The sequence below is a fragment of the Heteronotia binoei genome, chromosome 20 (assembly GCF_032191835.1).
Source record: "Heteronotia binoei isolate CCM8104 ecotype False Entrance Well chromosome 20, APGP_CSIRO_Hbin_v1, whole genome shotgun sequence".
Classification (NCBI taxonomy): Eukaryota; Metazoa; Chordata; class Lepidosauria; order Squamata; family Gekkonidae; genus Heteronotia; species Heteronotia binoei.
The window spans coordinates 2,363,950-2,390,805 of record NC_083242.1 but is presented as its reverse complement, the minus strand read 5'-3'; the positions used below and the strand labels follow the sequence as shown (position 1 = coordinate 2,390,805).

Genomic DNA, 26,856 nt, shown 5'->3' with positions numbered 1-26,856 from the left:
TGGGAAGTCCTGATCAAACAAAGTTCAGTGGATTTTTTTTGAGGGGCTAGGAAGAGCTTGGGTCCCATGAGAACCATGACACCCAAGTGTTTTTTAGAATGTGGGTGGGGCCTTGTGGGGGTTTTGCCCAGTAAGGCTTCTGATTGGTTATGCAGATCTTTTTTAAAAATGTCGCTTTGGCACAAGGCTCTACACTGTGGAACTGAAGATGAGCCGTGGCTGTGCTCACCACGCCGTGTCAGAATTCCAAAGGTGCCCACAGGCTCGAAAAGTTTGGGGTCCCCCGGGATACAGCCGACAGAAGCCAGCTCCGGGCCAAACTTCCCTCTTGGTTTTCAGCCCGCCATTTTGCCGCAGTGAACTCCCGTCTCCTAAAAAGCTCCATATGCAGATGAGGAAACACCTTTTCTCTTCCCTCTCCCCCCTTTTTTTGCTTTTCTGCCTTTCCCTCAGCGATTACGAGTATCTCCGGGAACACTTTCGCGAGAAGCATTTCCTCTGCGAAGAAGGCCGCTGCAGTACCGAGCAGTTCACTCACGCGTTCCGGACCGAAATCGACTACAAAGCGCACAAAACCGCCTGCCACAGCAAGAACCGGGCGGAAGCCAGACAGAACCGGCAGATCGACCTGCAGTTCAACTACGCCTCCAGGCATCAGCGGAGGAATGAGGGTCTGTAGGGCTGGCAGAGGTGGGAGGCGATGGGGGAGTTAAGCTATGAATTAAACTAAGTTCGCCTTTGGCTCAGAATACATTCTTCCCAGGGCAGGCCGCAGGTCCCCTTTCAGCGGTTTGAAAGACTGGGGGGGAGGAGGGGTTCCTTGTTGGTGTCAGGAACGAGACAGAGAGATTGGATACCGTTTTCTGGAACTGCCTCACGAACGCATGACTGAATCAGACCCCTAAGAACCTCAGAAGAGCCCTGCTGGGTCAGACCAGGGAGGGTCCATCCAGTCCAGCCTCCTGATTCACACAGGGGCCAACCAGTTCCTCTGAAGGCCCAGTAACAGGACACAGAGGTTGAGGCCTTCCCCTGAGGAGAACCTCAGAAGAGCCCTGCTGGGTCAGACCAGGGAGGGTCCATCCAGTCCAGCCTCCTGTCTCACACAGTGGCCACCCAGTTCCTCTGAACGGCCAACAACAGGGCAGAGAGGTCAGGGCCTTCCCCTGAGAAGAACCTTAGAAGAGCCCTGCTGGGTCAGACCAGAGAGGGTCCATCTAGTCCAGCCTCCTGTCTCGGACAGTGGCCAACCAGTTCCTCAGGAGGGCCAGCAACAGGGCAGAGAGGCCGAGGCCTTCATTAAAACATCAGAAGAGCCCTGCTGGGTCAGACCAGAGAGGTTCCACCTATTCCAGCCTCCTTTCTCACACAGTGGCCAGCCAGTTCCTCTGGAGGGCCAACAACAGAGCAGAGAGGCCGAGGCCTTTCCCCTGAGAAGAACATCAAAAGAGCCCTGCTGGGTCAGACCAGAGAGGGTCCATGTAGTCCAGCCTCCTGTCTCACACAGCAGCCAACCAGTTTTTCCAGAGGGTCAATAAAAGGGCATAGAGGGTGAAGCCTTCCCCAGTGTTGCCTCCTGGCTCTGGAATTCAGAGGCTGATTGCCTCTGAATGTGGAGGTTCTCCTCAACCGCCATAACTAGTAGCCACTGGTAGATCTCTCTCTCCTCCATGAATCTGTTTAATCCCCTTTTAAAGATGCTTATTTCTGGGGCCATTACACCATATCCACTGGCAGCAAATTCCACATTTTAATCTTTCTGTGTAAACCAGTATTTCCTTTTGTCTGTCCCGAACCTAGCGCCCATCAGCTTTGTTGGATGCCCTGGAGTTTTAGTATTTTGGGAGTGGGAGAAAAATTCCATCAGCTTTCTGCACCACATACATAATTTGTTAACCTCTATCACAGGGGTGTCAAAACATCCAGCCCAGGGGCCAAATCAGGCCTCTGAGCAACTGGCTTTTGTCCTCTTCCTTCTCCCCCTCTCTTCCTTCCATCTGCATCGCAGCTTGCTTTGCCAGGCTTGCTCAATTGCACGGAAGCTACAGAGCAAAACCTCAATTTTCTCCATTGGCTGAGGCTCCTCCCCCTCCTGGTCCCCTGAGGAGGGAGGGAAAGAGCCCGAGCTTCCTTTGCCCAGTTCCCTGGATCCCCTGGGAGAAATACAAAGAAAGCACTGTTAAGACCAACAAGTGCTAATGTTTTAAGCATGTTTTATTTTTAGGGTTTTTTTTTTTTAAATTTAGTCGTGTTTGTTTGTGTCCTTTTTAAAGTTTATATCTCTGCTACCTAATCTTAAATAGGCACGCACGGGCCGGCCCGACACTGCCCAGCCCAGCAAGGTCTCATTTATGTCAGATCCAGCCCTCATAACAAATGAGTTGGTACCTATCATTGTACCCCCTTAGTTGTTTCTTTTCTAAACTGACAAGCCCCTCAGGGGTCCATCAAGTTCAGTCTTGTCTGCTCAGCCTGGCAGCCGCTCTCCAGGCTCTCCGGCTTTCCGCTTCACTCACCGCTTGGTCCTTTTTAACTGGAGAAGCCAGGGATTGAACCCGGGACCTCCTGCGTGCACAGCAGATGCCCTGCCGCTGAACCACATCTCTCTGAGAAGGCAGATCCCACCGCATCCCTAGGCAGGCTGTGCTCTTCCTCAGTCGCCCTGCGGGGCTCACCTCAGCCGTTCCCTGGGCCCTTCAGCTCCAGGCCTGGCTGCTTCTGCCTAAGTGGGGAGGGATAAGAATCGACGGAGGCCACCAATCAGCCACGCATTTTCCCCTCCCAGGTGTCGTCAGCGGGGAAGACTACGAAGAGGTCGAAAGGTACAACCGGCAGGTGAGAGGAGGCCGGTCAGGACCACGGGGAGGGCAGCAGAACAGAAGAGGAAGCTGGAGGTATAAGAGGTAAGGGGCAGCGTCTGCTTGGGCAGGGGGGGGGGCGTGGGCAGGATGGGCAGGTTTAGAAGCTGTTTGGAGGTGCAGATTGAGCTACGGTCTTCTTATTTTATCTCCTTATTTTAATCCGTATGTATCGTATTTATGAGATATCTTAAATTCGTTGTGTTTAATTTGGTAAGTTTTATTTATTGTTGCTGTAATGTTTTAACGTTGTAAGCCGCCCTGAGCCCGCTTTGCGGGATAGGGCGGGGTATAAATCGCAGATTAAATTAAATTGGGAAGCAAGGTGTGGCCTCTTGGCCGATCAACACACACCGCTAGGGAACAAAAGTGCTCAGATCCAGGGGAGAAAGATGGGTGCGAAGGAAGAGGCTTGCTGTTTTGTTCCGTCAGCTGTCTCCCACCCCAAATCCTAAAAGAACTCCAAGCAGCGTGTAGCTAAGAACAATGACACACTGGCCTATGATGTCAGGCCTTTGATAGTGAGTTTCCTGACTAAAATGTCCATAAGACAATTTGGCAAGAGGCTTCTGTATCCCCCCCTAGAGAGGAGTCTCCCGCATGGTGCCGTGTGTGAAACAGATGCCATCTGCATATAAGAAGGAGGAGAAACCCAAATCGGCAGCTCCCCCCAGGGGTGGGATCATGCCTGGCTTCTGGAGGGAAAAGGAATCACTGCTAACTTGCAGTTTCCTGTTGCGGGAGGCCTGGGGGAGGCCCTGCTCAGATCTCAGAGCTGCGTCATTACTATTGATTTGATTTGTCAGTCGCCCTGTCCCAGCTTGCGCCGGGCTCTGGGCAGTGTCCGAGGGACGTAATGCCATAACTAACAATATACAGACTTTTATAATTGAATATACAATTGGATTATATTGTGGGGGGGAGGGAAGAAGGTGTGCCAGCCAATGGGAAGACCGTTGCTGCTCTCGACCAATAGCCTGGCAGAACACCTCTGCCTTACAGGCCCTGTGCTGCATGGCTGAGCATATTCTGGGGGGAGGCTTGTGCATCTGGTTAGAGAAGAGGGGGGCACAGTGGGAGAGCTTCTAGTGTCCTGGCCCCACTGATGGACCTCCTGTATTTTTTGGCCACTGTGTGACACAGAGTGTTGGACTGGATGGGCCACTGGTCTGATCCAGCATGGTTTCTCTTATGATGTTATATCTGGGGCAGTGATGTTCTGTATTCTTGATGCTTTTTTTGGGGGGGGGGGGCACAGTGGAAGGGCTTCTAGTGTCCTGGCCCCACTGGTGGACCTCCTGATGGCGCCTGGTTTTTTGGCCACTGTGTGACACAGAGCGTTGGACTGGATGGGCCACTGGCCCGATCCAACGTGGCTTCTCTTATATTCTCTTACGTTCCTAGGGTCAGGATTGGCTTGCTCACATTCGTATGTGAATTGAGAGCATTTTGCCAGTAAAAGAAATGGTTTGCTCCTAATATAAATATTGTAGAGAGCCTTTTGCCAGCAATTTGCACCTTTAAGACCAACCAGTTTTTATTTAGAACGTAAGCTTTCATGTGCTCTTAAGCACACTTCCTCAGACGAGGAATCCAGCACAGTGAGCAAAGCCATACAGAGCTGGTAGGCAGTGGCCCAGAATGCAACATGGTACAGATTTAAGAACCAATGACAGTGAAGTAAAATTATCTGGTAGGCAGGGGTTTAGAATGGTACAATGACAGAACAGTAAAATTAACAAATTGAGCAAACCTTTGATCTGAGTAGCATGAGCATGCGAAAGCAACAAAACAGCAGTATGCAGTCAAATTAACAAATTGAGCAAACCTTTGATCTGAGTAGCACCTGAAGGAAATAGGAAGGAATACTCCTGAGGGAGTTTTTGGACTCACTGAGCCTGTATCCAGATGCTCATTGAATGGACCTTTCTTGTAATACTGTAATGTACAAAAAGATTATATGATTCTTTAAAAGGTTTTACTAGACGTTGTTAGCTAGTACATCCCAGCGTTTGTGTCTTGTATTGCCTGTCATATGAACTGTGATCCCGGGTTGTTGGTTTTTCCCTCCTGGAAACTGCATAGCCCCTCTTGCTGGGAGTCCCAGATGCTTCGGAGGGGCACAGACAGGTAAGGGAGAAAACACTCCTTGGATCACTGAGTTCTTCGGTTGAATCCTTCACAGGGAGGAAGAAGACCGAGACATCGCTGCGGCCGTCAGGGCATCGGTGGCTGCCAAAAGGCAGGAGGAGAAAAAACGGGGCGAGGACAAGGAGGACGGGGCCCGGGCCAAAAAGGAAGAGGCGAGGGACGTGGAGGCGAGCGCCTCGAAGCGGGCGCTAAATCTGCCCTCGGAAGCCCCAGGTGAGCCAGAAGGGCAGCAGCGGGCCCAGCAGGAGGAGGGCGGGTTTGTCCTGTTGCGGAGCACTTGGGGCCAGAGCTGCAACTCTCTTTTCCACCCCCAGTGCTCAAAGAAGCGGCCGCGAAGGCTGTGCTAAGCCAAGAGGATTTCCCTGCTTTCGGCTCGCTCGCAACGGGCTCGACGCAGAGGTGAGTCCTGGTGGCCCTGGGAATGATCTGTCTAGAAAAGACCTGGGAACCAATGCCAGAGTCTGCACCAAACTCCTCTCCAGCTTGGCTCTCTAGTTTTGCCCAGGGGAGTGGCCCCGAGGGCAGCCTTCTGGTCTTTTCTGGTGGGATGTCACAGTGGGCTCTCTCTTCCTTCTCCCTGAATGAAACGCGTTTCTGGGTCCAGCTGTCCCTCCCAGTAACGACAGCGTAAGAAGTTTTTGGGCGGCTTCTGGTGAAGCCCAGATGAAACGTCTCTTCCCCACCCCCACCCTCACTGGCAGTCTTCAAACTCAGCTGCACAAACACTACTCAGGGATGTTTTAGGCTGATCTTGCAGGGGGGTTGGACTAGATGACCTCTATGGCACCTTCCATCTCTGTGATTATGCTGAGTCACGGCTGCTTCCTTCCGCCAACTGCAGAGAGCACTCGGGGACCATCCTCTTGCCGACTGGGCATGGGGAAGGCTCCCCTCTGGCCATTCCTCTGTAGCACCAAACCTTGGACTGACCACTCGGGCGGCTCCGTCCTTCCTTCTTCCAGAGTTGGTTTGCTATTTGGCCTATACAATCCCTGCAAGGGAAAAGCCTCGTCCCCAGTCTTGCTTCCAAAGCAGGCTTCTTCCTGTCCTGTATCCCTTCACAAATCAGAAAGCTAACACGGTGTAGACTTTCTGTGCAGACGATACTTGCATGGTGTGGTGTGACTTTCTCTTCCTGACTACTCTCTTCCTCCCAGGGATGAGCCAGTGTGGTGTAGTGGTTAAGTGTGCGGACTCTTATCTGGGAGAACCGGGTTCGATTCCCCACTCCTCCGCTTGCAGCTGCTGGAATGGCCTTGGGTCAGCCATAGCTCTGGCAGAGGTTGTCCTTGAAAGGGCAGCTGCTGTGAGAGCCCTCTCCAGCCCCACCCACCTCACAGGGTGTCTGTTGTGGGGGAGGAAGGGAAAGGAGATTGTGAGCCGCTCTGAGACTCTTCGGAGTGGAGGGCGGGATATAAATCCAATATCTTCATCTACCTCACAGGGTGACTGTTGTGGGGAAGGAAGGGAAAGGAGATTGTGAGCTACTCTGAGACTCTTCGGAGTGTAGGGCGGGATATAAATCCAATATCTTCATCTACCTCACAGGGTGTCTGTTGTGGGGGGGGCGGGGTGGGAAAGGAGATTGTGAGCCGCTCTGAGACTCTTCGGAGTGGAGGGTGGGATATAAATCCAATATCTTCTTCTTCCCAGCCTTGCCCAGCCAGCCCCAGTGAAACTGAAGGAAGAGGACTTCCCCAGCCTCTCCTCCTCGGCCCCCATCGCCACCCCCTCTGCAATGCCCCTGACCTACACAGCTACTGCCAAGAAGACATCCTTTCAAGAGGAGGACTTCCCCGCCCTGGTGTCCAAAGTCCAGCCAAACCACAAGACCTTGTCAACCCTCGCTTCCGCCTGGAGCAACGGCTCCAGCAAAAACGCCGTCAAAGCCACGGGTGCCGGACAGCCTGCCAAAAAGCCGGTGCTGCTCGGCGTCAGCAGAGGGAACAAGAAGGCCAAGGCCGCCCTCGACGAGGATGACAGCGTTGGCGGCGGCACGAGTCAGGAGACCCGCAGCGCCCCGACGATGGTGGACGTGTCTTCCTTGCTGGTGGCCCCGAGCTCTCAGACGTTTGTGAAAGTGGGCAAGAAGAAGAAAGTTGGGGCGGAGAAGCAGAGGGCATCGCCCCCCTCAGTGCCGCTGCAGGAGGTGCCTCCCCCCGCCCCTTCTGGAGAGGGGGCACCGGAGGCCGATCCCCTGCCGAGCGCTCCCACAAGTACCGCCGTCGTTGAGAAATCTGCAGCAGTCGTGAATGGCTACTCGGAAAAGCCCGCCTCTTGCGTAGCTTCTAAGGAGCCGCCTGGCCTCAGGAAGCCCCCCGCGGCTGCCCAGCCCCTCTTGCCTCAGGAAGACTTCCCAGCCCTTGGCAGCTCCGGACCACCTCGGATGCCTCCTCCGCCAGGTAAGGGGGCCGAGGCGTGTCCCGAACATCACGTGAGGCCGGCTGCACTGGATGAGACCACAGGTCTATCCACTCCGGCGTCTGGCTTCCAAGAGCGGCCAGTCAGATGCCATAGAGGAACCCCCACCCCCAAAAGCAGGGCAGCCCCCTCCCCGCCATCAACCCAGAGGATTTGGGGGTTGGAGCACCTTCCCTAGGAGGAAAGGCTGAAGAGGCTGCTGGGAAAGAGACCACTAAGGGGCGGGGGGAGGGGACATGAAAGAGGTTCACAAAATTATGCCTGGGGTGGAGAGAGAGGACGGAGCGCGCTTTTTCTCCCTCTCTCAAAAGACGAGAACTCGAGGGCATTCGTTGAAGCTGACGGGCAGGAGGTTTAGGACGGACAAAAGGAGATATTGCACTACACAGAGAATGATGGAAGGGTGGGATTTGCTGCCGGAGGTCGTTGCGGTGGCCGCTGGAATAAACAGCTGTAAAAGGGGATCGGGTAGATCCGTGAACCCTGTCTAAATCGATGGTGCGGTCTCGTTTGGAATACTGTGTGCAATTCTGGTCAGCGCACCTCAAAAAGGATACTATAGCATTCGGAAAAGTGCAGAAAAGGGCAACTAGAATGATTAAAGGGTTGGAACACTTTCCCTATGAAGAAAGGTTAAAACGCTTGGGGCTCTTTAGCTTGGAGAAACGTCGACTGCGGGGTGACATGATAGGGGTTGACGAGATGATGTGTGGGATGGAGAAAGTAGAGAAAGAAGTACTTTTCTCCCTTTCTCACAATAGAAGAACTCGTGGGCATTCAATGAAATTGCTGAGCAGTCAGGTTAAAACAGATAAAAGGAAGTCCTTCACCCAAAGAGCAATTAACACATGGAATTCACTGCCACGGGAGGTGGCGGGCAGCGGCTACAAGCATAGACAGCTTCAAGAGGGGAATGGATAAGCATCTGGAGCAGAGGTCCATCAGTGGCTCTTAGCCGCAGTGCATTGTTGGAACTCTGTCTGGGGCATGGATGCTCTGCATTCTTGGTGCTTGGAGGGCACAGTGGGAGGGCTTCTAGTGTCCTGGTCCCACTGATGGACCTCCTGATGGCACCTGGGTTTTTTGGCCACTGTGTGACACAGAGTGTTGGGAATTCATGCCACAGGAGGTGGTGGTGGCTACGAGCATAGCCAGCTTTAAGAGGGGATTGGATAAAAATGTGGAGCAGAGGCCCAGGGCAGTGTGACACAGAGTGTTGGGCTGGATGGGCCACTGGCTTGATCCAACAGGGCTTCTCTTATGTTCTTATGTGACACAGTGTTGGACTGGAGGGGCCATTGGCCTGATCCAACATGGCTTCTCTTATGTTGTTATGTGACACAGAGTGTTGGACTGGAGGGGCCACTGGCCTGATCCAACATGGCTTCTCTTATGTTCTTATGTGACTCAGAGTGTTGGACTGGAGAGGCCATTGGCCTGATCCAACATGGCTTCTCTTATGTTCTTATGTGACACAGAGTGTTGGACTGGAGGGGCCACTGGCCTGATCCAACATGGCTTCTCTTATGTTCTTATGTGACTCAGAGTGTTGGACTGGAGGGGCCATTGGCCTGATCCAACATGGCTTCTCTTCTTATGTGACACAGAGTGTTGGACTGGAGGGGCCACTGGCCTGATCCAACATGGCTTCTCTTATGTTCTTATGTGACTCAGAGTGTTGGACTGGAGGGGCCATTGGCCTGATCCAACATGGCTTCTCTTATGTTCTTATGTGACACAGAGTGTTGGACTGGAGGGGCCACTGGCCTGATCCAACATGGCTTCTCTTATGTTCTTATGTGACTCAGAGTGTTGGACTGGAGGGGCCATTGGCCTGATCCAACATGGCTTCTCTTATGTTCTTATGTGACTCAGAGTGTTGGACTGGAGGGGCCATTGGCCTGATCCAGCATGGCTTCTCTTATGTTCTTATGTGAAGGAGAGGTCTGTCAATGGCTACTAGCTTTGGTGGGTAAGGGGAACCTCCACATTTAGAGGCACTAAGCCTCAGAATCCCAGAGCCAGGAGGCAACATCAGGGGAGCCCTCAGCCTCTCTGCCCTGTTGTTGGCCCTCCAGGGAAACTGGGTGGCCCCTGTGTGAGACAGGAGGCTGGATCAGATGGACCCTCACTGGTCTGACCCAGCAGGGCTCTTCTGAGGTTCCTCTGAGAGGAAGGCCTCGGCCTCTCTGCCTTGTTGTTGGCGCTCCGGAGGAACTGGCTGTCCATTGAGTGAGACAGGAGGCTGGACTAGATGGACTCCCCTGGTTTGACCCAGCAGGGCTCCTCTGTTGCTCTTATCAGATAACTGGAGGCGTTCTGCCTGGGAACACAGAGAGACCATTTGATTCTCGTAGTCAACAGCCCACCCTAGAATTTTTTAATCCTCAAATTTTTTTAAAGCAGAGGCTAGAAGGCCATTTGACACCATTGCTGATTGTGTGACTCACCGTGAATTTAGGCAAAGGGCTGAGCCATTGCTCGACTCCTGTGGCTTTTTCTTACATGCCCAGGGCAGTGGCAGTTGCCACTTTGGGGTCAGGAAGGAATTTTCCTCCCGGCCAGCTTGGTCTAGAGATCATGGAGGTTTTTTGTCTGCCTCAGAGCATAGAGCAGGGAGGTCACTGGGGGAGTGGGGGGAAGATATTTGTGAATTCCTGCATTGTGCTGGTGGTTGGACTACATGACTCTCAGGCTCCCTTCTTGTTCTACCTTCCCATTCCTGAATCTGTCCAACGCCCTATTAAATCTGTCTCAGCCAGCAGTTCTCACAGCTTGTGACCAGTGCTCCCTCTAAGCTGAGTTAGCGTGAGCTGGCTCACAGCTTTTTAGCCTCCGGCTCACGCCTTTTTGTCTTAGCTCAGGAAGGACGACCCCAGAGCACAAGAATCTATGCAGCAGCTCACAACTTTAAAGCCGGTAGCTCACAAAGCAAATTTTCGCTCACAAGACTCCGCAGCTTGGAGGGAGTTTTGCTTGTGACAGTGAGTTCCACAGGTGCGAAGCTGTGCTTCCTTTTGCCTGTCGAGGAGCGCAGGGTGGCTTTTGTGGGGGGATTCCGCTTTTTCATCTTCACAGTGGCCCTGCTCCCACAGCAGCAGGCCTGGAGCCAAACCTGTCCTTTACCACTGAGCCGTGTCACATCAGGACAGAGATGTTTTATGGGTACTGAATCCGGCTCACCTGTGACACGTGACGACACAAATCCACAATCCCAAAACTTGCGATCCCTGTGAAAGCGTGATCGCTAAAACATAGGCCGGATGCCAGTTTGGAGTAGTGAGAGCCAGTTTGGTGCAGTTGAGAGCCAGTTTGGTGAAGTGTGCAGACTCTTATCTGGGAGAACTGGGTTTGATTCCCCACTCCTCCACGTGCACCTGCTGGAATGGCCTTGGGTCAGCCCAGCTCTCTTACCTGGGAGAACTGGGTTGGATTCTCCACTCCTCCACGTGCAGCTGCTGGCATGGCCTTGGGTCAGCCATAGCTCTCTTATCTGGGAGAACCGGGTTGGATTCTCCACTCCTCCACGTGCAGCTGCTGGCATGGCCTTGGGTCAGCCATAGCTCTCTTATCTGGGAGAACCGGGTTTGATTTTCCACTCCTCCACGTGCAGCTGCTGGCATGGCCTTGGGTCAGCCAGACCTCTCTTATCTGGGAGAACCGGGTTTGATTCTCCACTCCTCCACTTGCACCTGCTGGAATGGCCTTGGGTCAGCCATAGCTCTCTTATCTGGGAGAACCGGGTTTGATTCCCCACTCCTCCACGTGCAGCTACTGGCATGGCCTTGGGTCAGCCAGAGCTCTCTTATCTGGGAGAACCGGGTTTGATTCTCCACTCCTCCACTTGCAGCTGCTGGAATGGCCTTGGGTCAGCCAGAGCTCTCTTATCTGGGAGAACTGGGTTTGATTCCCCACTCCTCCACTTGCACCTGCTGGAATGGCCTTGGGTCAGCCATAGCTCTCTTATCTGGGAGAACCGGGTTTGATTCTCCACTCCTCCACGTGCAGCTGCTGGCATGGCCTTGGGTCAGCCATAGCTCTCTTATCTGGGAGAACCGGGTTTGATTTTCCACTCCTCCACGTGCAGCTGCTGGCATGGCCTTGGGTCAGCCAGACCTCTCTTATCTGGGAGAACCGGGTTTGATTCTCCACTCCTCCACTTGCACCTGCTGGAATGGCTTTGGGTCAGCCATAGCTCTCTTATCTGGGAGAACCGGGTTTGATTCCCCACTCCTCCACGTGCAGCTACTGGCATGGCCTTGGGTCAGCCAGAGCTCTCTTATCTGGGAGAACCGGGTTTGATTCTCCACTCCTCCACTTGCACCTGCTGGAATGGCCTTGGGTCAGCCATAGCTCTCTTATCTGGGAGAACCGGGTTTGATTCCCCCCTCCTCCACTTGCACCTGCTGGAATGGCCTTGGGTCAGCCAGAGCTCTCTTATCTGGGAGAACCGGGTTTGATTCCCCACTCCTCCACGTGCAGCTGCTGGCATGGCCTTGGGTCAGCTGTAGCTCTCGCAGGAGTTGTCCTTGAAAGGGCAGCTTCTGCCAGAGCTCTCTCAGCCCCACCCCCTCACAGGGTGTCTGTTGTCAGGAGGAAGGTAAAGGAGATTGTGAGCCGCTCTGAGATTCGGCGTGAAGGGTGGGATATAAATCCAATATCTTCCTCTTCTTTAACTCTGCTGCTCTTTGGTGTTCACGGCTTGCCTTCCTTCCCCCTTCCAGGTTTCAACTCTATGGTCCTTCTGAGCAGCCCCCCCCCACCACCAGGGCTGGCGGTGCCTCTCAGCAAACCACCTCCCGGCTTCACCCCGATTCCGTCCGTCTCAGAACTCGCCCCTGCAAAAGAGTGAGTAGATCATTTTAGGCAGCCCTTACGTGTTGAGTTGCGGTCAGCTCCCGTGCTCCCCTGAACGTGAGAAGGGGGAGGAAGCCCCGTCCCTCCAAACGGCTGGCAGAAACAGAACACAAATAAGAGGCTCTCTTCCCCCCTCCAAAGGTGAACTTGGAGAGTATGAATACAAACCACCCACCTTCGGAGAGGCCCCCCCCTGCCATGCACACGTACACCCCTCCTCCATTTTTGCCTCAGCGGCTACAGGATAATGCAGATGCAGTTGGAAGGAAAGAGGCGGAAGCAGAGCTTTTAAGCATGGAGAGGTGCAGCAGGAAACCTCCTTCGCATGGCTTTGCAGGAGGCGAATGAAAGCGTGGGGGAGAGGGGAAAGGAAGACAGGATCTGGGGTCAGAACAGCATTCGTTATAGGCTCACCTGTCCACGTGCACGTGCCAAGAGTACTCCCCCCGCACACACGCGTGGAACTCTGGGGTTTTACCTTCTCCTCCTCTGCCCGCCAGGGGCAAGCCATGTCAGGGGCCCTACTTGATCCTGGAGAACTTCCAGCAGCGGAACACCCAGCTCATCCAGTCGATCAAGGACTTCCTGCACAACGACGAGTCGCAGTTCAACAAGTTCAAGACTTACTCGGGACAGTTCAGGCAGGTGAGTCTCCCCAGAAACCCCTGACCCCACCGGCCTCTGCCGCCTTGGCCTCCTGTAGGCTTCGTTCACCCTTCCCAGGATCCTCCTCTGACGAAAGCCTGAGGGCTGAAAGCAGCATTGTGACCCCGACGGAGTCTGCGGCCAGGGTGGAATCAGAACATAAGAACGTAAGAGAAGCCATGTTGGATCAGGCCAGTGGCCCCTCCAGTCCAACACTCTGTGTCACATAAGAACATAAGAGAAGCCCTGTTGGATCAGGCCAGTGGCCCATCCAGTCCAACACTCTGTGTCACATAAGAACATAAGAGAAGCCCTGTTGGATCAGGCCAGTGGCCCATCCAGTCCAACACTCTGTGTCACATAAGAACATAAGAGAAGCCATGTTGGATCAGGCCAGTGGCCCATCCAGTCCAACCCTCTGTGTCACATAAGAACATAAGAGAAGCCATGTTGGATCAGGCCAGTGGCCCCTCCAGTCCAACACTCTGTGTCACATAAGAACATAAGAGAAGCCATGTTGGATCAGGCCAGTGGCCCCTCCAGTCCAACCCTCTGTGTCACATAAGAACATAAGAGAAGCCATGTTGGATCAGGCCAATGGCCCATCCAGTCCAACACTCTGTGTCACATAAGAACATAAGAGAAGCCATGTTGGATCAGGCCAATGGCCCCTCCAGTCCAACCCTCTGTGTCACATAAGAACATAAGAGAAGCCATGTTGGGGCAGGCCAGTGGCCCATCCAGTCCAACACTCTGTGTCACATAAGAACATAAGAGAAGCCATGTTGGATCAGGCCAATGGCCCCTCCAGTCCAACCCTCTGTGTCACATAAGAACATAAGAGAAGCCATGTTGGGGCAGGCCAGTGGCCCATCCAGTCCAACACTCTGTGTCACATAAGAACATAAGAGAAGCCATGTTGGATCAGGCCAATGGCCCCTCCAGTCCAACATTCTGTGTCACATAAGAACATAAGAGAAGCCATGTTGGGGCAGGCCAGTGGCCCATCCAGTCCAACACTCTGTGTCACATAAGAACATAAGAGAAGCCATGTTGGATCAGGCCAATGGCCCCTCCAGTCCAACCCTCTGTGTCACATAAGAACATAAGAGAAGCCCTGTTGGATCAGGCCAATGGCCCATCCAGTCCAACACTCTGTGTCACATAAGAACATAAGGGAAGCCATGTTGGATCAGGCCAGTGGCCCATCCAGTCCAACCCTCTGTGTCACATAAGAACATAAGAGAAGCCATGTTGGGGCAGGCCAGTGGCCCATCCAGTCCAACACTCTGTGTCACATAAGAACATAAGGGAAGCCATGTTGGATCAGGCCAGTGGCCCCTCAAGTCCAACCCTCTGTGTCACATAAGAACATAAGAGAAGCCATGTGGGAGCAGGCCAATGGCCCCTCCAGTCCAACACTCTGTGTCACATAAGAACATAAGGGAAGCCATGTTGGATCAGGCCAATGGCCCCTCCAGTCCAACACTCTGTGTCACATAAGAGAAGCCATGTGGGATCAGGCCAATGGCCCATCCAGTCCAACACTCTGTGTCACATAAGAGAAGCCATGTTGGATCAGGCCAATGGCTCATCCAGTCCAACACTCTGTGTCACATAAGAACATAAGAGAAGCCATGTTGGATCAGGCCAGTGGCCTATCCAGTCCAACACTCTGTGTCACATAAGAACATAAGAGAAGCCCTGTTGGATCAGGCCAATGACCCCTCCAGTCCAACACTCTGTGTCACACAGTGGCCAATATAAGGCCAATACACACACACACACACACACACACATATATATATAGTGGCTAATAGCCACTGATGGACCTCTGCTCCATATTTTTATCCAATCCCCTCTTAAAGCTGGCTGTGCTTGCAGCCGCCACCACCTCCTGTGGCTGTGAATTCCACATGTTAATCACCCTTTGGGTGAAGAAGGACTTCCTTTTATCCGTTCTAACCCGACTGCCCAGCAATTTCATTGAATGCCCACGAGTTCTTGTATTGTGAGAAAGGGAGAAAAGGACTTCTTTCTCTACCTTCTCTATCCCATGCATAATCTTGTAAACCTCTATCATGTCACCCCACAGTCGACGTTTCTCCAAGCTAAAGAGCCCCAAGTGTTTTAACCTTTCTTCAATGGGAAAGTGTTCCAAACCTTGAATCATTCTAGTTGCTCTTTTCTGGACTTTTTCCCGTGCTATAATATCCTTTTTGAGGTGCGGTGACCAGAATTGCACACAGTATTCCAAATGAGACCACACCATCGATTTATACAGGGGCATTATGATACTGGCTGATTTGTTTTCAATTCCCTTCCTAATAATTCCCGGCATGGCATTGATCTCAAGTTCAGAGTTCCCCACTGCACTAACCTCTAAACTCGGTCCATTCGGATTCAGCACCCCGCAGGGATCCCTGTAACGAATAAAAGTCTACACCGGCTAGTCCAGGGGTGGGGAACAGTGGCTCTCCAGATGTTTGTTGCCTACAACTCCCATCAGCCCCAGCCCTTGGGCATGCTGGCTGCGGCTGATGGGAGTTGTAGGCAGAAAACTTCTGGAGAGCTACCGTTGCCCAAGCCTGGGCTAAGCTCCGCCCAGTCCCTTCAAGAAGAAAGGCAGGCCTGACCTGCCCAGCCCAGGCAACTCCAGTCTTGTCAGATCTCGGAAACCAAGCAGTGTCGACCCTGGCCAGTCCTTTGATGGGAGACCTCTTTGGAATACCAAAGCCGGGAGGCAGGGGCAGGCTTTCTTCCACCACTTCTCTGAATCTCCTCCAGGCCCCACCAGAAGGGCTCAGTCACAGAGGTTGCCATGACTTCCAGGTGTGTGTGCACACACACTCACGTGTGCACACACCCACATTTAAAAAAATACCCCCCAAATGAAAGGATAAGATATCTGAAGAAGATTGTAGATTTAATACCCTATCCAGTGTGTCAACAGTGTGATGCGGTGGCTAAAAAAGCAAATGCAGTTTTGGGCTGTATCAACAGAAGTCTAGTGTCCAGATCACGTGATGTGATGGTATCGCTTTACTCTGCTCTGGTAAGACCTCACCTGGAGTATTGTGTTCAGTTTGGCGCACCACATTTTAAGAAGGATATAGACAAGCTGGAACGGGTCCAGAGGAGGAGGACGACAAAGATGGTGAGGGGTCTGGAGACCAAGTCCTACGAGGAAAGGTTGAAGGAGCTGGGCATGTTTAGCCTGGAGAGGAGACGGCTGAGAGGTGATAGGATCACCATCTTCAAGGACTTGAAGGGCTGTCATATAGATGATGGGGTGGAATTATTTTCTGTGGCCCTGGAAGGTAGGACCAGAACCAATGGGTTGAAATTAAATCAGAAGAGTTTCCGACTCAACATCAGGAAGAACTTCCTGACCGTTAGAGCAGTTCCGTAGTGGAAGAGGCTTCCTCAGGAGGTGGTGGGCTTTCCTTCCTTGGAAGTTTTTAAACAGAGGCTAGATGGCCATCTGACAGCAATGAAGATCCTGTGAATTTAGGGGGAAGTGTTCGTGAGTTTCCTGCATTGTGCAGGGGGTTGGACTAGATGACCCTTTTCCAAGTCTATGATTCTATGATCCTCCTCTCTCAATCAGAGTCTCAGAGCACCTCAGAATCTTCTTTATCTTCCTCCCCCACAACAGACACCCTGTAAGGTAGGTGGGGCTGAGAGAGCTCTCCCAGAAGCTGCCCTTTTAAGGACAACTCTACGAGGGCTGTGGCTGACCCAAGGCCATTCCAGCAGGTGCAAGCGGAGGAGTGGGGAATCAAACCCGGTTCTCCCAGATAAGAGAGCTATGGCTGACCCAAGGCCATTCCAGCACCTGCAAGTGGAGGAGTGGGGAATCAAACCCGGTTCTCCCAAATAAGAGAGCTCTGGCTGACCCAAGGCCATTCCAGCAGGTGCAGGTGGAGGAGTGGGGAATCAAACCTGGTTCTCCCAAATAAGAGAGCTCTGGCTGACCCAAGGCCATTCCAGCAGGTGCAAGCGGAGGAGTGGGGAATCAAACCCGGTTCTCTCAGATAAGAGTCCGCGCACTTCACCACCACACCAACCTGGCCTCTCTCCCCACCCCACCATCTGTGGAATATGGCATGACAGAGAAAGAGGCAGCAAGGGAGCCCCATCTCTGTCCCGCAGTGCAGGGGTGTGAGAGAGAACATCTGCAAACAGTAGGCAGGGGAGCTCTTGGTTATCCTTTGGGCCTCCCGCTTTTCACCTGTCTCTGAGCACCTCCTTCCTTTTCTCCCGCCCAGGGCCTGATTTCGGCCGCTCAGTATTACCGCAGCTGCCAGGAGCTCCTGGGCGAGAACTTCCAGAAGATCTTCCACGAACTCCTGGTGCTGCTGCCGGATACGGGGAAGCAGCAGGAGCTGCTGGCCGCCTACACCGACTCGAAGGCCAAGGAGAAGCCGGCGGGTTGCCCGTCCTCCAGCAAACTCAAGAAGAACCGGAAGAACGCGTGGCAGGCGGACACCGGCCCAGACCTCGACTGCTGCGTCTGCCCCCAGTGCCGGCAGGTGCTGACCCCGCGGGATCTGACGGCCCACAGAGCCCTCCACCGGGAGGACGAGGAGTTCCCCTCCCTCCAGGCCGTCAGCCGGGTCATCAGCTAGCCGCCCCCGTGGCGAGCAATAAACCCAGTCTCCGTTCCAGGGCTCCTCGCACGTCTTGGGAGGCGGGGTCCGGGCAGATAGGAGAGAGGCGGGGAGAGAGAGAGAGAAAGCGGCCAGATCCACGGAGGCTGCAAAGGAGGGCATTGCGGTGAGTGTCGTGAGCCCCCAGGGGGTGGCTGGGATCGCAGGGAGCGTCTGCGACTTGAACTCGTTTCTGACTTTCAGGCACCGGTAGAGAACTAGGGAGGTGTGGTTGGTTGGTTCGTTGGTTTATTTTTTTGTCACCCGGGGAGTTTCCCAGTGGTTGAGAGGCCGGCGGCGAGCGAAGGGATCTGGGGACGCAGAGCCGGGCAGCGAAGGCACTGCTGTAGCCGAGGGCCTTTCTCTTCCCTTCTCCTCGCCCCCCTCCCTTTCTGGAACTCCGTAGCGCAGAAGCGGGCAGGGGAGGCAGCTCACCAGGACCCTTAACACAGCCCTCCCGCTTTTTGCTGGGGGTGTCACCTCACGAACACGGCCGATTCAGCCAGGAAATGGCAAGACCTCGAGGGCTGTTAAGAGCAGGGGACCAGGAGGGGTGCAGTTGGGCATCTACCCGCCACCCACACAGTCATAGCCCTCCAAAGCAGGCGAGACCCCAGATGGACCCTCCTCCAGGCCCAAAAAACTTGCCTACCCCCCCCATCCTACAGGAGCTTTTGCACCTAGAATTTAAGATTCCCTCCCTCCCGTAAAGAAACCCAGATTTGTTTTCCATTAGAACTGCGCGTAGGAAACCTCCAGAGCGTTCAGAGTCCCCCCTTCCCCCCCCCACAAACACACGTGGAGCCGGGAGGGGCTCTCTCGGAGGGGGCCCCCCGGAGAAGTCGACATCTTCAGCATCAGCGAATGCCGTGGAAGCTTTTTGTTAATACACCACTCTTGCTAGGCGGGACAGCTCAGTCGGAGAAGGTGGAACGGTTGCATGCGTTTGTTTTAAATCTTAAAGTGACACCCCCCCTCCCCAAAAAAATCCGCACAAGGAAATCCAGTTTTTTCAAAGTGGAGTTAGATCTCTTGACCCTGAAAAATTATTCTGTGTTCAAGACAGGGTGGGGGGGGGTATATTTTTGTCCCTGTTCACCTCATGCCAGATAAATGCCACAATCCATATTTTGTCGCTTTGAGGAGCCGGCAGAGAAAGTGGGCATAGGTTTCTCACCCAGATTTTTGATAAAAGGGGACTCCGGCAGCTACTGGAGCTGGATCATGACCCCTCTGCCTCCCCTTATTCTAGGATTCTTTTCCTCCCCTAAAATAACCTCTCCCTCCCCCCCCCCACCACCATGGGATTGCGAGCTCTTCACACTTTGGCCTCTGCAAAGTTCCCTGGACAAGTCACGATGCTTAGTAGACAGGTTGTTCCCAGGCCCTTAGAGCCACTCAAAGGGGCCCTGCGCCTCCTTCTCTGGGGTCCCGCCTCCTCTTTCCCTCTCCCTCCCTCCCCGCCCCCCAGCCACACACCCACCCACTATTGATGGAAGCTTTAAGAGAATTTTGTTTGAAATTGTTTATTGGAAAATAATCGCTGCAGTTGGCACACGAGACAATTAAAGGAACACAATCACAGATCGGTCGAGAGTGCTCGCTCCGAAAGGTATCAGGGTTGCGCCCCACAGAGTCGTCATCCCCCCCACACACACACACCACTCCCGTGCAAGGAAGGCTCGTCTCAGTGGAGAGAAGCGCTCTGTAGCGTCCGGCGTCCTGTATCTCTTGCTTATCGTTCATGTACATACAAAAAAAAAGATTGTAAAACGTCTTTAAAAACTGAACAACTTTTCACACAGTCCACTTTTTCTACGACAACACACGGGGTGGGGGCGGGGGAGCTGCTAGCAACTGCAGCTTTTTGCTGTTGTCGTCGCGTTCTGTATTGTGAAGAAGGTTCGCTTTCGAAAGAGAGGTAATCTGCACGTTTGGTATATTCGGAACTACAAAAAAGAAGACGAGATGAAATCCAAACCGCAGGCGGCCGGAATGGGAACCTTTTTTTTTTTTTTTTTGGTCTCCGACCGATCCATTAAGGTGACGCGAAAACGAGAACAGGTTTCCCGGTCTCGCTATTGCTGGGGGGAGGGGTTTTCTCTCCCCTTTCCCCTTCTTCATTTCTTAAGAAGCTGTATTGGAATAACTGGAGGAGCGGGGAAAAGGGGAGGCATAGCTGGACTTTTCTCTTGAAAAGAACGTTAACCTGTTTCTACTCCTGCAGCATAGAGACTTGGCAAACACACAGAGCGGGGGGGGGGGGAATATTGCCATTCTGGAGTGGCAGGTTGGGGGGGTATATGACAAGGGGGGGGCAAAGAGACTGAGGGCTAGAGTTAGAGGATCTCTAGAGGTCACCTAGTCCACCCCCCCAGTCTGCTCGCTGGACCCCCCCCCCCCCCCGCACTACGATCTTGAGGAAAAGTTGTTCTGTCCTTGAGCAGCTCTCACTGGAAGCAAAGCTCTCCAAACATTCGACCCAAAATCTTTCCTCGATCTAGACTGTTCTAGTCTTCCTTTCTGGAACAGCTGTGGGGTGGGGAGCAGAGAGAAGCGCCACCTGGAGAACCAGCACGGTGTCATGGTTAGTCTTGGACGAGGATCTGGTGGGGGGCCTGGGTTTGAATCTTCCCTTGGGTTACAGAAGCTGGCTGGATGTCCTGGCCTATCTTGCAGAGTTGCGATGAGGACAAATGCAGGGAAACCAGGGAAGCTGTTTGGAGATCCCCGATGGGATGAAAAGGTCTGTAGTTTGGGGGGGAAAGGGAAGCGCTACAACAGGGGTGGCTGAACTCGCGTAACGTAAGAGCCGCGTAAAAGAAACATCAGGCGTTTGAGAGCTGCAAGACGTGAATGTCCGATGTTCAAGAGCCGCAGGACAGGGAGGGAGGCAAATCGTTGGGGAGGGGAGGTGGAAAGAAAGCGACTTTAAATACCTTCCCTGACCTGCCGGCTGGCTTGGCTTGGAGAAGCGATCGAAAGAGACAGACGCCTTCTCCAAGCTGGCCATGTGGGGGCTTCAAGAGCCACTGGAAAGGCATGAAAGAGCCACGCGTGACTCCCGAGCTGCAGTTTGGGCCCCCCTGTGCTGTAACCGGTTGGGCTTTCTAAATGGGAGAAATGGTCTTTGGCCTGCCCCTCGTTCGCTGAAGGCTCCGCAGGGGCAGCCGCTGCATTCTGCAGAAGCGACGGGCTTTTCCACAACCGACGGTCCCCTTTCTACACTGTAGAAGAAAACCAGAGCCCTCCAGCACCCTAAAAGACTAACAGCATTTGTGGCAGGGTACTGCCCCTGCCACAGACGTGAGTTTTTAAGCTGCTGCTGGCCTGTAGCTTTTCTTTCTGCTGGGACAGACAAACTAACACAGCTTGTCTATCTTGATCTTTTCCGTGCACGTGAGCAAGAACACGGTGGTGGGCTCTCCTCCCTTGGAGGTTTCAAAACAGAGGCTAGGTGGCCACCTGACAGCAATGAGGATCCTGTGAATTTAGGGGGAGGTGTTTGTGAGTTTAGAGCGGTTCCTCAGTGGAACAGGCTTCCTCCTGGGGAGGGGGTGGGCTCTCCTTCCTTGGAGGTTTTTCAACAGAGGCTAGATGGCCATCTGACAGCGATGAAGATCCTGTGAATTTAGGGGGAGGTGTTTGTGAGTTTAGAGCGGTTCCTCAGTGGAACAGGCTTCCTCCTGGGGAGGTGGTGGGCTCTCCTTCCTTGGAGGTTTTGAAACAGAGGCCAGATGGCCACCTGACAGCGATGAAGATCCTGTGAATTTAGGGGGAGGTGTTTGTGAGTTTAGAGCGGTTCCTCAGTGGAACAGGCTTCCTCCTGGGGAGGGGGTGGGCTCTCCTTCCTTGGAGGTTTTTCAACAGAGGCTAGATGGCCATCTGATGGCAATGAAGATCCTGTGAATTTAGGGGGAGGCGTTTGTGGGTTTCCTGCATTGTGCAGGGGGTTGGACTAGATGACCCCGGAGGTCCCTTCCAACTCTATGATTCTATGGTGCGAGAGAACAGCCAGCACGTGGGAGGGGCGAAAGAGCTGGGTCTCTCCCCCCCCCCCCTTCTCTTTTGCTGTATAATTTCATGGAAGCCGCTGGGCTCTTCCTCGGGGTCTTAAGTCAGCTTCAGGGTGCGGGAAGGGGGAAAGAAGCATTTAATTTGTTTAAAGAGAACCTCAGGCAAATCTCATTCTTTGCATTGGCTACATCCGCCCAGTCCACTTGGCGTGGGGCGGGAGGGAGCTTTAGTGAGGGGCTGTGCCCCACCCCGTAAGGAGAGAGGTTACTTGCCATTCACCCCCGTAGAATCGACTTCTGGCCCAGAGCAGCGCAGAGCTGGGGGGTGGTTTTTGGCACAGGAGAAGCACACTGCGGACGACAGGGGAACGTGGCCTCACCAGAGCCTGTGTCGTACACCTCAGGTGTAGCTGTTCAGAATGCCAAAGTAGCATCTGGGAGGCCCAGGTTCAAATCTCCACTCGTGCCAAGGAAACGCGCTGGGCGCTCTTGGGCCAGTCATGTGCTTCTCAGCCTAACCCACCTCGCAGGGTTGTGGTGAGGAGAAGCACAAGCACGCTTCAGTCGTGCGGAGCGAGGCGCCCCAGGGAGACACCTTGGCATAGGTGCCGAAGGCCGCAGGAATGCACCAGCGTCAGAAGGGGGGGGGCTGGGTATCTTTACCACAGTGGCCCACTACCTGTGGCGGCTACAACGGCTGGGACGCCCGCAGAAGGTTGAAGGGGAGGGAAAGAATTCAGCACCGTTATGAGATGGCGGGAAGGGAACGTTTGGTCCACTCTTAGCTGTAATCTAGCATTACCCCACAAACTTTAAGAACGTTCTGAAAGAGGAGAGCTCTGTGTGGGTTCTTGCATTTACCCCGGGGTCGCAACGCTTAGGAAGGGCCTTTTTAAAAAATGCCCATGGTTGGCACATAAACCCGAGCCAGTTTGCTCTTTTTAATCCCTTGGCAAAGTTTTGCTGCTGGCCGGTGAGAGACTTTAAGCCAGTTTGCTCTGCAGCCCACCGAGCCCCAGGGACGTCGACTGGCCGCGGTCGGGGGCTTTGAATGCCCTCCGTTGAGCTGTGTCAGGCTTCCTGAGGGGAAATGCGGCTGTCTTTGGGTTGCCTGGTTCTGTAGAGTTCACTGTTCCCTGGTCACGTGCGTCTCAAAGAGGGGTTGGAGACCACACGGAATCAGTTGTGCCCCACTTCTCTCTCCCCATCGGCAGGACTCTCACTGTTTTGGCAGTTGCAAATTCTTCACTGTTAGCACCGGGCCCTGTAGCCACCATGGACAGGCTGTGCCCGTGGGAGAGCTGCTGTCCTCGGAGAAGCCTCTTCCCTACAAGCCACCAAACCCACAGAGGCATGTCATCCCAGAACAGCAACTCAGGCAGAGGCGCAACAGGGGGCTCCTCTGTGAGGATGGGCAACCGGGAAGCGGCTCTACAGTAGGGATGGTGCTCTGCAGCCAGGCAGTGCCCAATGGGAGAGCTGCCGTCCTCGGAGAAGCCTGTTCCCTACAAGCCACCAAACCCAAAGAGGCATGTCATCCCAGAACAGCAACTCAGGCAGAGAAGCAACAGGGGGCTCCTCTCTGAGGACGGGCAGCCGGGAAGCGGCTCTGCAGTATCTTCTGTGCCTGAAATCCAGCCCTTCTCTTTTCCTGGACTCCCATTTGGGAATTACTATTCTAAAAGGCATTGGAAGGGCTATAAGGACTTCCGCCAATAGCCTGTCTTGTAATTTTTGTGCGTCGGCAGCGGAGTCTTGCAAGCTTCCTTCCCCTGACTTCTCAGGTCTCAGAAGCCAAGCGGGGCCGCCCCCGGTCAGTCCTCAAATGGGAGACCCCCAAGGAAGTCCAGGGCCGCTACGCAGAGGCAGGCGATGGCAAAACCACCTCAGAGAACGTCTCTTGCCTTAAAAACCCCATGAGGGGTCGCCGTAAGTCAGCCGGGTCTCCACGAGCCCTCTCCACCGCTGGCTTTTGGGGGGCTCAGCAGAACAGGTAGCAGTACGGCTTAATCCCAGGTGAAGCAGACAGTACTGAACTCACCGGGTCCATCCCAACAGGACAAGGCAACTTTGTTTGTCCCCACGGGGGCCTGTTCTGTGAAAGAGAGAGACCCCGGCCAATCCCAGCCTAGCTCCTTGCAGAATTGTCCAAAGAGGAAGACGAGAGTGGATTCGCACCCCACCCTTCATACTCGAAGGAGTCCCAGAGCGGCTGACAAGCTCCTTTCCCCTCCCTGGAACGAGGAAGGGAAGACACAGGTCACAGTTGGAGCATTCGCTTCGGCCAGCTAGAACGGGACTCCAATGGGGGCATTTGCTTCTGCCAAGAAGGGACTCTGGGCAGGGGCTGGGAGGTGCTTGTGAATTTCCTGCATGGTGCAGGGGGCTGGACTAAATGACCCCGGAGGTCCCTTCCAACTCTAGTATTCTAGGGCGGAGCTCTAGAACTCACTGGGAAGGGGAGGGGGGGGGCTAACTCCCAGCTCTCATTTTCTTTTGCAGAAAGCGCCACTTCCCTCGTTGCGCCGTCAAGTCTAGGGAGGTTTCAGGATCAAGTTGGGAGAAATAAGAGAATACATATGTAGGAATGAGGTGCATACATTCAGAATTGTAATATATAACACATTGACACCACTGACCAAGACATTGTTTTTTAAAAACCAGTTAGATGAAATGCAGTCTTCCCTCTTAACCCTCCCCCCCCCCTTTTTCCCCCTCTTTTTTTTTTTTTTTACAGTTAGTACAAGGATATTCTGGAATGGATTCCTTTATAGTTTAGAAAAAATACACTGTACCCAAGAGACATATATTTCACATGTACAATCCGTTTAAGGAAACATTTAAATTTAATTATAGACTCCACCCCCCCCCCTTCCCCTAAAATACTGAAACACAATTCTTTTTTAAAATCCGTATTTTGTTGTGCTGCTAACGCACCAGTGTTCCCTCTAAGGAAAAAAAAATATTGCTACAGTTCTGCTTCTACCCTGTATTAAAACGGTATTAACTGGGCGTATCTCGGGTGAGGACGGGGGCGCGGGGACAAATTTATTTGCCGCCTTTGAAACTCTTGAGGCCGAAGAGAGACCTTGCATCCGTCAATTGAACCGCCACTGAAAATATTTCAAGGCACGTTGTGACAATGCAAAGGCTTCTCTTGATGGGGAAAGCGTAACACCTCTGGGACTGCAAAACGGAACGGAAGGTTTCAGACTTTAAATTTAGCAAGCAAACAGTTTCTCACCCTGGTCCTCTGGAAGAGCTCCAACGGCCCTAAAAAGCTTCCACCCGGGTGAACAGGTTGGGGGCGCATGCGTCACTTGCTGGATCGGGAACAGTGGGCACAAAGCAGTTGGCTGTACAGATTAAATGGCTTCCGCTGAGAGTTACAGTCCACATAACCTCACTCCCTGCCCTTCTGTGGTTGGCCCCGCCTCCTGCGGCAGCCATTTTGAAGTCGGGCCCGGCACTGTGTCGAAAGGCGGCCCAAGGTTGACTAAGTGAAAACGCTCAAGGCAGCCACAAGGGGGCAGCAGCAGGCAGCCAGTCTCAAGGGAAGCTGGTCAGCCGGGCCTGAGAGAGAGACACTGCATGTGGGCCTTTGCCCCCGGATCGGGACCCATTTCCTGAGCTCCATCCCCTGGGTTTGTTCCTGACCTTTTGTGGCCACACTCTCAGTCACCTCTACGAAGTGCTACTTCTTGCCCGGAAATTTCCTTTGCGGTAACAAGACGCAGCGCCTAAATCCAAACAAGGTGAGCTATGATGGCTTGGGGCTTTTCAAAAAAGTATCAGGCCTGAAAGTAAGATGCAAAAATATCTTTTTTCAGTTCTGCAAGGTAGAAAGGTGGCTAATAAATAGTTTTGACTAACTAAGTAATAAATAACGAAAATTAAGTTAAGTTTAAATAAATAAGGGAGAGGGGATTTGTTCCCATTTCGAAGAGACGGCGCACCCCCTATGGAAATGAGCCAGGCAGTGAAGTCCACACTTCTACCCCGCTATCCTTGCCACTCACTGTCTCTGTCCACTCCACCTTGTCTCGCAGCTCACACCCCTATCCCTCCGTGGCTTTTACCTTCTGGCATTGGAGGTGTTGCCACCAAGCCACTCCCCTGCAGTCGGCAGGTGAACTTCTAGGGCCCTGTCAGCTGCTAACCCACCTTATTTTTTTTAACCAGCCCTCCCACCCCTTTCGCACACTTCTAAGAGGCCCTCTTTAACCACATCACTCTGCCTCTTTTTCAGACAGCGACAGCTTCCTTTGACTCTAAAGCAGCATGAAATACTTTCCACTTCAGAGCGCTCTTGAATAACCCCCGCCGGAGCCACTGCAAAGGTGGTCTGTGCATTCTTTCCCTAAGGTAAATCTAAATATGTGTGCACGGCCCTGACCTGGAGATCCCAGGCTAGCCCAATCTTGTCAGCTCTCGGAAGCTACGCTGGGCTAGTATTCGGCTAGTATTCGGGTAGGCAACCTCCAAGGAAGACCAGGGCCGTGACGTAAGGGCAGGAGACGGCAAACCACCTCTGAACGTCCCTTGCCTTGAAAACTCCACTAGAGGTTGCCATAAGTCAGTTGGGACTTGCCGGCATTTCGCACCATGTGTGCGCAGCAACATGAACATAAAGCGGTCCTGATTTGGGGCGTTCAAATTTGGCACGTTCCTCGGATGGCCCTTTTCTAGGGCAGCGAAGGAACCAAAAGCGGGGAACAGCCCAACGGTGGAGAGCAGAGCTCACGGAAGCCACATTCTGGGCTGACCCCTGGAAGCACAAGATGAGTCGTTCGCTCGTCTGGCTAGCCGGCTTTGTGGCCAGTTTTCGTTTGCGGCAAAACACCCACCCCCCCGGCCTGAAGCTCACAAGATTGGGAGTAGCGACCTTCCTGGAGTTTTACATTTAGAGAGAACACTGGGGCCATTTCTGGACTTGGATTCCCCCCCCCCCCATTTTGTTTTATAGTGTATATATATAAAATACCCTTGGACAGGTACAGACAAGAACCAATTCACTGTACAGAGTTTCACTGCACAAACTAGCTAAGAGCAAAGTTTCACTCAGCACGTTTAACTTGCCACATCAGAGGGAGGGGAGAAAGAAACGGGGACTTCTGAATACATCGGCAACCAACGGACGGGCCTCAGCTGCGCCACAAAAGAGGATGTGGCCGGTTTTCTCCGGGAGGGATTTAGGAGGGGTGTTTGTTCCCGTTTCCGATAACAGCCTCCTGGGAGCCCCCCCCTGCCCTTCAG

At 53.4% G+C, this 26,856-nt stretch overlaps 1 protein-coding gene across 1 annotated transcript in view; it reads left to right on the top strand.

Annotated features, from left to right (window-relative positions):
- Positions 1–17,625, top strand: part of ZNF598 (zinc finger protein 598, E3 ubiquitin ligase) — a 34,931-nt gene extending 17,306 nt beyond the window's left edge. The window contains exons 5-12 of the mRNA XM_060261008.1: positions 454–671; positions 2,786–2,903; positions 5,044–5,222; positions 5,324–5,408; positions 6,663–7,411; positions 12,155–12,278; positions 12,788–12,932; positions 17,204–17,625. Of these exons, the coding sequence (XP_060116991.1) occupies positions 454–671; positions 2,786–2,903; positions 5,044–5,222; positions 5,324–5,408; positions 6,663–7,411; positions 12,155–12,278; positions 12,788–12,932; positions 17,204–17,563 (1,978 nt within the window). The 3' untranslated portion in view covers positions 17,564–17,625. The remainder of the gene's footprint in view (positions 1–453; positions 672–2,785; positions 2,904–5,043; positions 5,223–5,323; positions 5,409–6,662; positions 7,412–12,154; positions 12,279–12,787; positions 12,933–17,203) is intronic.
- The last annotated feature ends 9,231 nt before the right edge of the window (positions 17,626–26,856 follow it).